Source organism: Mauremys mutica, unplaced genomic scaffold, assembly GCF_020497125.1.
Source record: "Mauremys mutica isolate MM-2020 ecotype Southern unplaced genomic scaffold, ASM2049712v1 Super-Scaffold_100099, whole genome shotgun sequence".
Classification (NCBI taxonomy): Eukaryota; Metazoa; Chordata; order Testudines; family Geoemydidae; genus Mauremys; species Mauremys mutica.
This window is the reverse complement of record NW_025423266.1, coordinates 1382209-1396694: the sequence shown is the minus strand read 5'-3', so window position 1 is coordinate 1396694 and position 14486 is coordinate 1382209. Positions and strand designations below refer to the sequence as shown.

The window sequence follows — 14486 nt, the reverse complement described above, 5'->3', positions numbered from 1 at the left end:
TGCTCAAGGGTCAGACCCAGGAAGGTTGAAGCTGCATAAGCTTCTTGCCCTGCAGACAGCCTGCTCAGAGAAAGGAAACTCCCGCAGAGGGGTCTGCGGTTGGGATCGCGTCATGAGAGTCTCGCGCCGGGCCGGCAGCATGTCCGACAACGAGGACAACTTCGATGGTGACGACTTTGATGATGTGGAGGAAGATGAAGGGCTAGATGATTTGGAGAACGCAGAGGAGGAGGGTCAAGAGAATGTAGAAATCCTTCCATCTGGAGAGAGACAGCAGGCAAATCAGAAGCGGATCACAACTCCATACATGACCAAATATGAGCGAGCCAGAGTCCTGGGCATTCGTGCACTCCAGAGAGCGATGTGTGCTCCAGTCATGGTAGAGTTGGAAGGAGAGACAGATCCTCTGCTGATTGCAATGAAAGAACTCAAAGCTCGGAAGATTCCCATAATCATCCGCAGGTACCTGCCAGATGGAAGCTATGAAGACTGGGGTGTGGATGAGCTAATCATCACAGACTGGCCTGCTTCCTGTCATTGTCCCTGGTTCCTCCTTCACCTGCAGATGCTTTTATTTTTGTTTATATTTGTGTAAATAAATAATAAACCCCCATTTTTAAGCAAAAAAAAAAATCCTGACTGGCAGTGTATAGAGCACTTCCACAGCATTGCCCAGTGCCCCAGCGACAAGCCAGAGCTGTGGTTTGGGAGTGAGAGGCACAGGCAGAGCGCTGACTGGGAGCTCAGGGCTGGGAGTCAGGGGCACTGGCACAGCATTTAATTGAACCAATTTAAATCTCAGGTTTGATCATTCCTGGGACTGGACCCGGCGATGTCTATCGGGCATCACTGAAGTGTTCTTGAAATCAGGTTCCAGCTTTGTCCGGCCCCCTCCTTTTCTGAGCTGGGCTGCAGCCCCTGACGCAGCCGCCGGCCCGCCGGGGAGAGCTGGACCCAGCAGAGGCCCCGGCGGGGACCAGGCGGAACTTTGGCAAGGGCCCCTGGTGGGGCTGGCAGCCGGGCTCTCAGAGCCAAAGAGCCTGGGCTGGCCAGGGGAGTGCCCCAGGCCGGGCAGGTAGGCAGGGGGAGGGACCTGACTGGAGGGCTGGAGCCACGTGAGCAGGTGTGGGAGCAGAGCATTGCCGGAGAGGAAGCAGGAGTAATCAAGTTTATTTACCTGTTGATTTTGGATCAAGGACAGAGTAACTGTACCTGGCATTTGAGGCCTGAGAGCGCCACGCGAGTCAATGGCAGGTCGAGTCAGGAGCCTCGGCTCTTTCCCCTGACAGCCACACACACAGCGCTGCCTAGCGCCCCGAGAGCCTCCCTTGCCCAAGCGGCAAGGGAGAAGTGGAGGAGACACGCCGGCTCAAAGACGCCTCCCTCCCACTTCCCTGTACGCTGTGCAAAGCTCTTGGCCTGCCTCATGCCTCATCAGGAAAGCACGGCCATGCGGCCCAAGCCTGAGTCACGTCCGCAGCCTGGCCCGCCCCGGCTGACAGCGCGCAGAGCCACGCGAGTCAATGGCAGGTCGAGTCGGGAGCCTCGGCTCTTTCCCCTGACAGCCACACACACAGCGCTGCCTAGCGCCCCCAGAGCCTCCCTCGTGTTCTCCCGCAGCAGCCGCCTGCCAGGGTGGTGGGAAAAGGGGACCAGGAAGCACTGCAGCCTCATTCCAGGACAGGAGGCCCTCGCCATGCCCAGGCCTGCCTCTTGCCTTCAGCCCAGGCAGCCAGAGGTGCCGGGGAGCTCCCTGGCAGGCCGCTTCGCCTCAGCCACCTCTTGCCTCACGGCCTAGGCTCTTGGTGCTCTGCTGGTCACCGGCTCGCTTGAAGGCCCAGAGGGAAAAGAAACAAGCGCACGCGTAGCAGAGGATGGTTTCAATCCATCGACCTCTGGGTTATGGGCCCAGCATGCTCCCGCTGCGCCACTCTGCTGGCTCTTCACACCCTCCCCCTGCCACCTAGCCGCCACTATCCTGATTAGTGCCTTACACGCTCTCGCTCTGGCAGGCAGATGCGCAGGCTGCTAGGCAGCTGCCCTGGTCACAGGATTTTACAGCTTCTACAGGGTAAAAGGGATCTATTTGGGGTTTGGACCCCATTGGGAGATGGGTAGCTGAGTGCCGGAGACGGGAGCACTTCTTAAACAGTTTTCAGTTACGCTTTCAAGCTTGTGGGGGATGAGGTTCAGCCTTGAATCCGTGTCTGCAGCAGGAAAGCGCCTCTGGCTCAATCGCCCCCCCCTCCCCCGCTGTATTAGCAGACTAAAACCTGGAGCAAATGCACATGCCTTGCAAAGGAACAGGAGCCGGGATCTCGAACAAAAGTCAACATTTTATTAAGATGACGTTCAAAGAAAACAAAAGTGTACAGTACAGAGTTTCGGCATAGAAGTTTCTGGTGCTCAGGGAACAACGTACAGCTTACCCAAGGGGTGCAAATTTCGGTTTAAGATCGGGTGGCATAAGGAATACATAATCTGCAATAGCCCTGACTGGGGGGTAAAAGGTTAACGTACAGATACTGAGTTAGGAGGGTATGTTGTCCATATGAGGGCTACGTTCGGGTGTGGAGTATAATGAGCGGTTAGATGAGGATGGATTGACCCGCGTTTGGTGAGTTTTAACGTTCGGTGTTTTGGAATCTTTGCCACAATCTAGTTGAAGCAGGGTCAATATGAAGTCTGCCCTGCCATCTGTTGGTGATGTGTTGTCAAGGCCTTTTGGGGCTGATGTCATTTGCATGGTTACAAAGTCCTCAGCTGGCAAAGGCCACAGATTTACATTTACCTTCCACTTCCTGGTAGGATACTGCTCCCAGACCCTCCAAACTGGCATCAGCATGCAGGATAAACGGTTTGTTGGGTCAGCAAGGACTAGGTCTGGCACATGAATCAGGCAAATAATGATTTCCCGTAAAGCCCTGTCACATCTCTCATCCCACCATGTCCCCAATGGAGAGGAGAGGAGCCCCTCCCCTGTCCCAGGCCAGGCACACCAGATCTGTCGGGGGAGGTGTCCATGATCCAGTCCAGGTGTGCTGGAGCTGCTGGGGAGAGAAGATCCTCACTCAGCCCAAATGCACCAGAGTTGATGTTGCAGTGGGGGAGAGGTATCTCTCATCTGGTTTTTAGATGCTCTGATGAGAGGGAGCAGGAGAAAGATTTTTCTTCTCCTTGCATTTCAAACCCTTCACCCCCCCCAACCACTTTCTGCTCTAGCCTGATTTCTCTCTCATGTCTCCAGGGCCGTCATTAGCTATAGGCAGCTGCCTAGGGCACCACTAGGTCTGGGGGCACCGCTCTGCTGGGAGCCCGGAGAGATGGGAAGAGCAGGGCTCTTACAGCATGTAAGAGCAGGGCTGCTGGGTCCTAGAGAGAGCCAAATGCAGCACAGTCTGAGGGAGGGAATTGGCTGCTGGGGTCTCTGGGAAGGGGCGGGGGTAGGGGTTGGGGAAGGAGCTCACCTGTGAGTGTGACTCTTTCCCCCCGGCTGAGGTGAGGTGAGGCAGGCTCTGCGGCTCTGGAACCAGTATCCTCTGTTGTCCCCCATAACATCCATTCTTCTCCCCCCCCGCCCCATGGAGCACCCCCTCCTTTCTCCCCCTCCCCAGGAGCATCCCTCTCTCTCCTCCCTCCCCTCCGTCAGGGCTGGGTTGGGTGAGGTGCTGGGGGGTAGGTGGGCGGGAGGAGGCTGGCTGGCTGCCTGCTGAGGAATGACAGTGAAAGTAACTCACTTCCTGGCCGCGAGCCAGGATTGGAATGTCACACAGGGCTGGGCTGGGGTTAGCCAGATGTGTGAAAAATCAGGACAGGGGGTTGCTGTAGGGTGAGCAGATATCCCTATTTTATAGGGCCAGGCCCAATTTTGGGTTTTTTTTCTTATATAGGCTCCTTTTAGCCCCCACCCCCACCCCCTGTCCTGATTTTTCACACTTGCTGTCTGGTCACTCTAGGTGGGGGTAATTGGTGCCTATCTAAGACAAAGCCCCAAATATCGGGACTGGCCCTATAAAATCAGGGCATCTGGATCTGGTCACCCTAGCTAGGGAGCGCCTCTCCCCCGGGCTTGCAGCTGCCAGCGATCCATCTCATCCAGGGGGAGCTGCACAGGGCAGGATGAGCTGCTGTGGCTCCATGGGTGACCTGTCCCTGAGATCAGATGCTGGGCTAACTTCACCATGGTCCGTAAGGCTGGTGGTGGTGCCCATTGGTGTGTGATTGGACCTGAGGGTTTGCTGCTGCTGTTGCTATTCTGCACCCCAAGAGGTGGATTTTGGGGTCTACTGCAGCTGTTGGACAAGCAGGCTGGGGGGTGAGCCAAGCATGAAAGCAGTACTGTGTTGCCATTTAGATTGTCATTTAACAACTTTGTTTGCCAAAAATTCTTGCTAACAATCCTGAATCCAATTTCAACATTTTTTTAAAAAAAAAAATCAATATCTTAGCCAAAAACAGAAAATTAAGTTGTTGACAATTATTAGTGACAGGTTTGGTTTGGGGCAGGGAGTGGGCCAGTTTTCATCAGAGAAACAAAAAATGTTGACTGACTTTCCTATAGCCTGTTACTCCTGATAAGAGCCCTCCAACAACTGTAATATGCTCATCTCCTTACTGGTGTATAGAGCAGGGGTCGGCAACCTACGGCACATGTGCCAAAGGTGGCAGGTGAGCTCATTTTTGGTGGTACGCAGCGGCAGGCTGAGCGGCTCAGCCCATCACTGCTCTGGGGTTCCGGCTGCTGCCCTATTGCCAGCTGGGATACCGGCCGTCGGCCGCACTCAGCACCTGCTGCTGGCCTGGGGACCCCCAAGGAACCCCAGGCTGGCAGCGGGCTGAGCAGGCCGGCTGAACCACTCAACCTGCTGTCAGCCTGGGGTTCCATTCACTCAGCCGGCAGCGGGCTGAGTGGGCTGGTGGCGGGCTGAGCAGGGCCGGTGGGGGGGTTGAGTGGCTCAGTCTGCTGCCAGTCTGGGGTGCCGGCAGCACTCAGCCTACTGCTACTCCGGGGTTCCGGCTGCCGGCCCCTTGCCAGTCAGGAGCCCAGCCGCCGGCCCAACTCTGCCTCCTGCCAGCCTGGGTGAGCAGAAGTCCAGGCTGGTAGTGGGCTGAGGGGGGTTGGCGGCCGGGATCCTGGCTGGCAGGAGTTGGTGGTCAGAACCCCAGACCAGCAGCGGGCTGAGCAGGGCCTGGGATCCTTGTCTAGGGTTCCAGCCACCAGTCCCGCTCAGCCCGCTGCCGGTCTGGGGTTCCATTTACTCAGCTGGCAGTGGCCTGAGCAGGACCAGTGGCCAGGACCTCAGATAATAACAATAGTTTATTTATATAATATACACATAGAGAGAGACCTTCTACAAACGTTAAAATGTATTACTGGCACGAGAAAACTTAAGTTACAGTGAACTTGGCACACCACTTCTGAAAGGTTGCCGACCCCTGGTATAGACTGACCATATGTTGTACTAAGATTCTCCTGCTTTTTTTTTTCCTGTGAGTCTGTATAGCTTTTGCCAGCCCAGAAGTTGGGCAGCCAATGTTTTACGTTTTCACAATGTTTTCTCCAACTTTCATAAAGTAAATTCATTATGAGTTAAAAAGGCCAGGGACACTTCCTTGTGAAGAATCTGTACAGCAGATCATGCTACAGCTGTGAAAATGTCAGTTTTTGATGGAACTTTAGAGGCAGTGATTTATCATTTATTTTATCATGTGAATGTGCTGCTATTGCTAATGTCTTTCCAAACAAAATAAGGCACAATAGGACTTCTGTAACATTTCTGTGCTACCTTAATGTAGATGAGATGATGCTGTGCTGACTTCATTTTGGTCACTTTGTGCTTTACCTAGCAGTAAAACTAGGGTTATATTTTCCCACTGTTTGGAAACCCAGCTTATTAAACTGATTTTGCAGCCAAAAAAGCCAGAAAGATTGCTTTTAATTAAAAACAAATTTTGGTTCAATACCTCTTCATATAAATTTCCAATAAAAATTAGACAAATTAAAAAAATTATATTATTTGCATCATTCTGTCAAATCAGATTTTTTTCTATAGTGCTACTTCTTTAGTGCTAGTGCATCAGCATTACAGCATGCTTCATTAAGTTAAACTGGTTTTAATAATGTGAATGTGGCAATTTTTCCAATACTGTATGCTTATATTTGTGTTGCTAAGAGCAGATCAGGCACAGGGGCACCAGTTTAATAATCTCGCCTAGGGCACCATAAATCCTAAGGACGGCCCTGGTGTGAGGAGATGGGGAGGGAGGAGGAGCCGAGCCTCGGCTGAGGCGGCGGTGAGAGGGGCTCCCGGAGCGTGTGAGGAGCCGGGGAAGGAGTGGGAGCCGAGCCTGGGCTGAGGCGGCGGTGAGAGGGGCTCCCGGAGCGTGTGAGGAGATGGGGAGGGAGGGGGAGCCGAGCCCGGGCTGAGGCGGAGGTGAGAGGGGCTCCCGGAGCGTGTGAGGAGATGGGGAGGGAGGAGGAGCCGAGCCCGGGCTGAGGTGGCGGTGAGAGGGGCTCCTGGAGCGTGTGAGGAGCCAGGGAAGGAGGGGGAGCCGAGCCTGGGCTGAGGCGGCGGTGAGAGTGGCTCCCGGAGCGTGTGAGGAGCCAGGGAAGGAGGGGGAGCCGAGCCTGGGCTGAGGCGGCGGTGAGAGGGGCTCCCGGAGCGTGTGAGGAGATGGGGAGGGAGGGGGAGCCGAGCCCGGGCTGAGGCGGCGGTGAGAGGGGCTCCTGGAGCGTGTGAGGAGATGGGGAGGGAGGAGGAGCCGAGCCCGGGCTGAGGCGGAGGTGAGAGGGGCTCCCGGAGCGTGTGAGGAGCCGGGGAAGGAGTGGGAGCCGAGCCTGGGCTGAGGCGGCGGTGAGAGGGGCTCCCGGAGCGTGTGAGGAGCCGGGGAAGGAGTGGGAGCCGAGCCTGGGCTGAGGCGGCGGTGAGAGGGGCTCCTGGAGCGTGTGAGGAGATGGGGAGGGAGGAGGAGCCGAGCCCGGGCTGAGGCGGCGGTGAGAGGGGCTCCCGGAGCGTGTGAGGAGCCAGGGAAGGAGGGGGAGCCGAGCCTGGGCTGAGGCGGCGGTGAGAGGGACTCCCGGAGTGTGTGAGGAGCCAGGGAAGGAGGGGGAGCCGAGCCTGGGCTGAGGCGGAGGCGAGAGGGGCTCCCGGAGCGTGTGAGGAGACGGGGAGGGAGGAGGAGCCGAGCCTGGGCTGAGGCGGCGGTGAGAGGGGCTCCCGGAGCGTGTGAGGAGCCAGGGAAGGAGGGGGAGCCGAGCCTGGGCTGAGGCGGCGGTGAGAGGGGCTCCCGGAGCGTGTGAGGAGATGGGGAGGGAGGGGGAGCCGAGCCTGGGCTGAGGCGGCGGTGAGAGGGACTCCCGGAGTGTGTGAGGAGCCAGGGAAGGAGGGGGAGCCGAGCCTGGGCTGAGGCGGTGGCGAGAGGGGCTCCCAGAATGTGTGAGGGAAGGAAGTGGGGCCCAGGATGCAGGGAGGAAGACGAGGTCCTGCTGCCTCTGCCACTCCGGGCGGCGCCGCATTTCCCTGCCAGAGTGGGCTGGGCAGGGTGTTGCTGGGCTGGGCAGGGGGCCTGGATCCTGGCTCGGGCGAGTGGCTGCTCCAGAGCTGGCTCCGGGCAATGCCGCCCCAAGCAAAAAAATAAAAAATAAAAATAAAAAAAGGGGGGGGGAGTGTAGCCCCTTAGAAAGTGCCGCCCCAAGCACATGCTTGGAGGGCTGGTGCCTAGAGCCGGCCTTGCTGATGGCTTTGGATCCAAAAGCAAGCCCGAAAGCCTGTATGAATGCAAATTACCTAGCTGATTGTGGAAGGAGAGATCTGCCCATAAGTAGCAGCATAAAGGAGCTGCAAATAATGAATACATCTGGTCAGCAAACAAGCTACTGGAAGATTCAGATTGTGGCCCTCCAGGAAAGGGAGGTGAAAAAACAAGTCAAGCCTGAAAATAAGGGGGACAGGTTAACCCTAAGGGTGTGTGTGTGTGTGTGTGTGTGTGTGTGTGTGTGTGTACAGTGCTAAAGCTAAATCTAAAGGTGTCTCTCACCACCTGAGAATAAACTTAAAGCTTAGTACAGCAGAGAAACTATTGCAAACCTGGTCTGTTGTACAAGAGGGGACACTGAGGCACACCACCTCATGAATTTCATAAATGACCAGCGAGTGGGGTAATTCACTATCTGACGATAGACCACAGTAAGGACAGCCTGGAGGTAATTATTCTGTTTTTCCTGCAATTAGCAAGGACATTTGTAAAAGGAAGTGGTATTATTATTAAGCACTAATCTGTCCCCACCAACGGGGGGGAGGGGTGGAAATTGTTTATTTTGTTTTTCAGACACTCTACAAGCAAGCTGGCACCAGCAAAAGACTAACCCATAATACCATGAATCTATGTTTTGTGTTGTTTGTCTGTGGTGTTTGTCTTGTTGTTAGCATTGTTGTGTTTCAATGAACAGAAAAACCTCATGACATGAGTGGGGATGGCTTCAAAAGGCTGACCTGGGGGAAGATGTGTATGGAAATTCAAAATGCTCGACAAGGAGGCCAGCACCTGTGTAATAGCTACCGTGGTATCTGGAAGTGAATCGGCAGCTAAGGTGGGCCCCACAAGCCATATGGGAATAATGAGAAGGGGATTTGCTCTCTGGGAATCAATGGAGGGGTGTATAAAATGGTGTAAATCCAGAGAAGATGTTTGAACGTGCCCCTCCCTGATGGCCATGGAGGAGCACACCCAATGGCCCGTGGCAAGGGGTGGACAATTGGGTGTACTGTGTATGAGGTGTTTTGCTGGAAATGTACATATTACCGGGGGCACAATTACACCAGCCCCTAACCAAATTCCACACTACACACTGATCTCTGGGCTTTGGCACACAGATAGATCTGTGACTCTTACTGCTGTGAATAATCGAACCAGCGCATACAGCCTGATTCCACACCATGTGGTTAAGTTGGTTTGGACAATAACCCATTTCTCTGAGGACATTCAATGGACTTATGATATGGACAAAAGCACGAAAACCTGCAATGGCAGCGTATTGCAACTGCCAGCAACTGGACATGTTAAGAGCTTGACCCCGTCAAAGGAGGAGAGGAGGTGTTTCAGTGGTGGCCAGGATGTTGGACCATGCTGCAGTGCTCAGGTCTCTCGGTGTTGCTGTGGATTATTACAGCGGCTGGTGTATTGCTAAGTATACTTGTGTTACGTTGCCTATGGAAATAACCTAGAAGTAATGGAGTAAGCCCCTCCCCCCTGTACTAGACAACTTGGACCCAACCTTCCCGGGCCCACTATAGTGGGAAGTCTGGAACACTAATTGGAACAGGTGTGGCACGCCCGTACGAGAGACGGTGCAGGGCACTGTACTACGCACGGGGCAGTGGGACAAATGGAATATCAACACCTTCCACCTTGATGCCTGGCCCTATCAGGAAATGTGTCACCATATGTCCTATAAAAGCAGCAAAGAATCCTGTGGCACCTTATAGACTAACAGACGTTTTGCAGCATGAGCTTTCGTGGGTGAATACCCACTTCTTCGGATGCAAGTCTTGCATCCGAAGAAGTGGGTATTCACCCACGAAAGCTCATGCTGCAAAATGTCTGTTAGTCTATAAGGTGCCACAGGATTCTTTGCTGCTTTTACAGAACCAGACTAACACAGCTACCCCTCTGATACTTGACATATGTCCTATGTTTTGCTAAGGGGGAGAATGGGAGCAGGGACACAGGCAAGGCTCTGTGGTGTCAGGGCTGGGATGGGGACACTGAGGAAGGAAACTGGAATCATTGCTTGCTGGAAGTTCAATCTAATAAACATCTCATTGTTTGCACCTTCGGACTTTGGGTATTGCTGCTCTGTGTGTATGCAAGAAGGACCTGGTAATGGGAGGGTGAAGGGATAAACCCTCTAACACTAACTAACATCTAACACATTTCAACCTCTTCTTTTCACACCATTGCTCATTCTCAGGGGCTGCTTTGTCTCCAGACAGATCCCTTCTCTTTCAGGAAGGCCTTGTTCTTTCCATCTGTTTCACTCACTGAGGTGTGGGAGTAAACACTCCCCTTCCCTCTAGTCTCAGACAAACACTAGCATTAATTGCTTGCTACTGAGGGGTTAGAAAGCATTTGTCAAGATGCCATTTCTGGGGGATTTTTCCCAAGATCCAGTATTTTGTGTTCAAACATCTCCCAGCTTCCTTGGTGAAAATAAGGCCAAGGTTTCCTTGCAGTATAGAGGCAGTTTTTCACCCCAGATGGGACTTGAACCCACAATCTCTGACTTAGAAAGCCATTGCCTTGTCCATTAGTCCACTGGGGCTCTGTGAAAAAGTGGCAATTCAATCTCCTAAATGCATATTTCTCATATTAACTTGGAAGCCAAATACCCTCTTTCTGCACCTTACAGAAATGTCTGCATCCCCTGGCAGCGAGGCTACTGGGGAGGTCGCTTACAGAGCTGAGCACCACTTTTCTGCCAGCCATCTTTAGAGAAGAAGGCTCTTTCCCCTGACAGCCACACAGCGCTGCCTAGCGCCCCGAGAGCCTCCCTCGTGTTCTCCCACAGCAGCTGCCTGCCGGTGTGGGTGGGAAAAGGGGACCAGGAAGCAGTGCGGCCTCATTACGGGACAGGAGGCCCTCGCCACGCCCAGGCCTGCCTCTTGCCTTCAGCCCAGGCAGCCAGAGGTGCCAGGGAGCTCCCTGGCAGGCCGCCGCCTCATCCAGGAAATAAGGAAAAGGTGATGAATGAAGAAGTCAAGAAATAACAAGGAAATGAAGAGGTTTGTCGAACAGGTTTCTGCCCAATTTACCATCTTCTCAGCTACCGCTCAAAGTTAAAAACCTAAAGTCGACCTATCGGCATAAATACAGATGGTTAGGTGAGAATTAAAAGGAGCTGCTGTCACAAGTGTTAGGTGCCTGCAAGCAGCATGCAGACCGTTTAAAAACACCGCAATTAGAGGCTCAGATGAAACGTTTGCCCTAAATCAGAAACGACAATAGGACGACCAGCAGAACGCCACTCTAGGTAAACGGCCGAGTAATGGAGGCTGTTAGAGGCAAAAAGTCATTCCTCAAAATTTGGAAATCAGATCCTAGTGAGGATAATAGGAAGGTGCACAAACTCTTGCCTGTTAAGTGCCAAAGTGTAACAAGTCAGGCCAATAAAGAATCTGAGAAGCAACATGCAAAAGACAAAAAAGCTAAGTATAAATCCGGTCAGTGCGACTCCTGGCCTGTCCTCGCAGAAATGTGAACCCCTCTGTGGCTGGAGTGAGCTTCTCTAAGCTGACCTCACTACAGACCTGTGCCAGGTAGTGCTCATTGTAAAAATGTTTCCTCTGACGGTTGGGAAAACGGGACCAGCGGTGCTCAGGCCGGCTGACACAATTTAAATCCCCCCCCCTCCAACAACAAACATCATGCAGCCCAGAGGAAGGGAGCCTTTGATCTTCCCTCTCATGCCTTAACTGGGGACCATACACACTAATATAGCCGTAACCAGTGCCACAGAGCACAAAGCCCACCAGAAATGCCCTCCCTGTTCGGAGCTCCAGCCCCTTCTGTACTCGCACCGCGAATGTGAAAAACAAGACTCCAGCCCCATCATTCTTCCCTGGCCAGGAGGCCCTTCCTCCAATCACCCTCTGCCCATTGATCTACCCTAGAGTTGTTAATGTGCATTTCCTGAACACTCACCACGGCCAAGTCCAGCTGCTCCATGGCACTGAACATCAAGCGCCTCCTCCTGGGCCCCCAAATCCCTGCCACCTTCCACAGGGCCACTTTTACAGATGCCCCTTCCCTGGTACTGCCCTTGCACAGCTGCGCAGAGGAGTTTTCATCCCCTCTACCTGCCTGTCACTGCCCAGCAGCCCTCTGGCACCATTCCTGAGGGTCACCCTGCCTCACTCTCTTCCTGCCATGTTGGGAAAGACAGCTCCCATCTCTCCTTGTTAAAAGTCAGGTGGGCCAACTAGGGGCAGAAGCCCATTCTATGTTTTCCTACTGCAGAGCCCAAGATCAGAGACACGCTTTCAGTGCCACCCAGAGGGGAGGCAAGTGGGGCAATTTGTTCCAGGCCCCACAGGGGCCCCATGAGAATACAGTATTGCAACTTTTTTTAATAGAAGGGGCCCCCAAAATTGCTTTGCCCCATGGCAGCTCTGCTCACCTTGGGTGCAAGTACCACTGGGCTGCCAGAAAACAAGCTGCCCCCCTGTACAAAGAGAATGAAAGAACCTGTCAAAGCCTGGGATTGAACCAGGAACCTTTAGATCTTCAGTCTAACGATCTCCCAACTGAGCTACTTTGGCAGCTATACAGCAGTATTTTGGCCTGTTGCTTCTCTGCCTGGGATGTTTTTGCAGCAGTTGCACACAAAAAGGATGTCATTGTGAGGTGCCCATGAAGACAAGACTCGCTTTTGCCTGCCTTGCTCAGCTTGACTTGCTGCCTCACCCCGTTCCTGCCCTAGTGCCCGGGTTGACCTGGTGGTGGAAGGGGACTGGGGGCCAGTGGCGCGGGGAGGAGGTTGAGCTGGACCCTGAGCTAGGCTAGACCCTGGCGGTGAGAGTCTGGCCACCACTTGCCACCCCACCCTGTTGTCCTGGCTTCCCCCACTGGGCGTCGTTTCGGGAGGGAAGTGGGGCTTCTGCCTCCCCTCCCCGATTTTCACACCGCAGAGGAGTGCGAACAGGAAAACGAACGGCTGCTCCACACCCCCACCGGAGGAACCCGACGCCCTTAGCTGTGGGGAGTAAGAAGTGGCTGTTGGCTGACAGGGCCTGTCCCCGAGGAGCTGGAACAGCAGCTGCCGCCTCCCCCTCGGCTCCAGGCTGTGGGAAATGCTCATTGCCTGGCTGCATGGGCGGCTGCTGCTCCGTGCTCTGGAGAGCGTCTGTATTGCTCTGTCAACCCCCGTCTTCACTGAGCCAGTCTGGTAAGGTCCCAAGTGCCCCCTCCGGCCTGGCAGCTGAGAGTCTGTGCAGACATCAGCCCCCCTGCCAGCCCCACAGGCAGCAGCAGCACCAGCCCCCCAGCACCACAGGGGCACTCAGTGCACTTCCTGTGGGGAAATGGCTCCTTGGCGTCCAGCTGCTAGAGTGAGAGCCAGGAGAGAGCAGTGTCTGGCTCACCGTGGGGGAGACAAGAGACCTGGTGAGTGCGGATCTCCCTCAGCCTCCCCTGCAAGGCTGGTCAGTTGTATTGTCACTGTGAGAGTCAGTGCTTCCCTTCAGGGCCGGCCCTAGAGGGGTCTGGGGTATGGGACAAATCCCCCCTTTCCTGCCCAGGCCCTGCCCCCCACTCCCCCCCTTCCCCCAAGCCCCCACCCCTCTCCCACCTATTCCCGCCCTGCACCTTCCTGCCCCATTCCTTTCCCTCTCCCACTCTCCCTGCTCCTCCCCCTCCCCCTGCCCAGCGCCTCCTGCACCCCACTGAACAGCTGATCACTGGCAAGTGTGAGGAGCTTGTCAGCAAGGCCTGTAGTGGGTGGGCGGGAGCTGGCTGCCAGTGGTCGCTGAGCACCTATTTTTCTCTCTGTTGGTTCTGCAGCCCCGTAGCTCCCATGGAGTCGCTGACTCAGCTCCTTTCACATGCTAGAGAGAGGAGCAGAACCAGGGCTATGGCTGATCTATGGGGCGCCAGGTGAGTAGCAGAGGCTTCAAGTGCTGAGAGTTTGCCTGACCCCTCAGGGACACAGTGTGAGGGGGTGTCCCAGGGATCTCTATGAAAGGAGCAGAACAGGATTTACTTGGGGTGGGGAGAGAATTGAGAGTGTCTCCGGGGGTTGTACAGAGGTATTGCCCAGGTGAGAGACTGGCTAAAACACAGGCCTCGCTGTGAGCAGGATTTAAACCTGAACAGGGGAACCCTATTGGATTTCGACTCCAACGCCTTAACCACTCGGCCATCACAGCTGTGAGCACAAAACTGCCCGAATGCCAGAGAAACTGGAAAAGAATCACAATGCCCAGGCGTGAAGTCATCTGAACTACAGAATTCCCACCGCAAACCTGGCCCCCAAAGCACAGGGAGGATTGGGGGTTTGTTCTCTTTGCTTAGCCATGTGCAGTCGCACAGAGAGCGCGTTTAACAGTCTCCCCTCCCACAGAGCGGGAAGGGGAAATGATTCTCAACTTGAAGCCTGATGTAGGGTGACCAGACGTCCCGATTTTATCGGGACTGTCCCGATATTTGCTTGTTTGTCCCACGTCCTGACCGATGTTTGGTCGGGACACTGGACAAACAAACAATTTTGCCCTCTGCTCCGGCACACAGGCAGATCCTGGAGGGACACTCGCCCCCCGCCCCCGCCCCCTCCTTCCACCATTGGATCCCTCCCCAAATCCCCGCCCTGGCCCTGCCCCCAGCCCCACCCCCTCACTGCCCCATTGGATCCCTCCCCAAATCCCCACCCTGGCCCTGCCCCCAGCCCCACCCCCTCACTGCCCCATTGGATCCCTCCCCAAATCCTCGCCCTG

At 54.7% G+C, this 14486-nt stretch overlaps 1 protein-coding gene and 2 non-coding genes across 3 annotated transcripts; 1 reads left to right on the top strand and 2 right to left on the bottom strand.

Moving 5' to 3' along the window:
• The first annotated feature begins 129 nt into the window (after positions 1-129).
• On the top strand, positions 130-3259 carry LOC123358876 (DNA-directed RNA polymerases I, II, and III subunit RPABC2-like). Its single transcript, XM_045001029.1, has 2 exons — positions 130-589; positions 3248-3259. Exons 1-2 carry the CDS (start codon positions 140-142, stop codon positions 3257-3259), a joined length of 462 nt encoding a protein of 153 aa, XP_044856964.1. The 5' UTR covers positions 130-139.
• Positions 3260-12244: 8985 nt separating this feature from the next.
• Positions 12245-12317, bottom strand: TRNAF-GAA. The gene has a single exon. It is a non-coding gene; the product is annotated as a tRNA-Phe (tRNA).
• Positions 12318-13840: 1523 nt separating this feature from the next.
• On the bottom strand, positions 13841-13922 carry TRNAS-CGA. The gene has a single exon. It is a non-coding gene; the product is annotated as a tRNA-Ser (tRNA).
• Positions 13923-14486: the final 564 nt, after the last annotated feature.

Excerpts from the sequence above, each read along its gene's own strand:
- LOC123358876 (XM_045001029.1), top strand. The coding sequence starts at position 140 with ATGTCCGACAACGAGGACAACTTCGATGGTGACGACTTTGATGATGTG.